Genomic DNA, 206 nt, shown 5'->3' on the forward strand with positions numbered 1-206 from the left:
TTGCTTTTTGGAGGCTGAGCTCCCTGGCCGACTGCATAGCTTCTCCTCCAGGGCAGGGGCTTCAGCAGCCCTGGGGGCGTAGGGGTCCGAGAGGGGTGGGCTGCCGCTGCCCAGCGCCATGTTCTCCTCGTTGTGGAAGTTGGCCCAGTTCTGCTCGCTGGAGAGCTTGTTGTAGGGCTGGTAGGGTGGCGTGTGGCTCTCAGCCA

General features: G+C 64.1%; 1 protein-coding gene across 1 annotated transcript in view; it reads right to left on the minus strand.

Moving 5' to 3' along the window:
• Positions 1-3: 3 nt before the first annotated feature.
• The window catches only part of GJA4 (gap junction protein, alpha 4, 37kDa), a gene marked incomplete at its 3' end in the record, with an annotated part of 1,090 nt that continues 887 nt past the window's right edge, over positions 4-206 (minus strand). The window contains 1 exon segment of the mRNA XM_010083880.1: positions 4-206. This exon segment is cut by the window's right edge and continues 17 nt beyond it. Coding sequence (XP_010082182.1) covers positions 4-206 — 203 coding nt within the window.

The sequence above is a fragment of the Pterocles gutturalis genome, unplaced genomic scaffold (assembly GCF_000699245.1).
Source record: "Pterocles gutturalis isolate BGI_N339 unplaced genomic scaffold, ASM69924v1 scaffold14435, whole genome shotgun sequence".
NCBI classification, from domain to species: Eukaryota; Metazoa; Chordata; class Aves; order Pterocliformes; family Pteroclidae; genus Pterocles; species Pterocles gutturalis.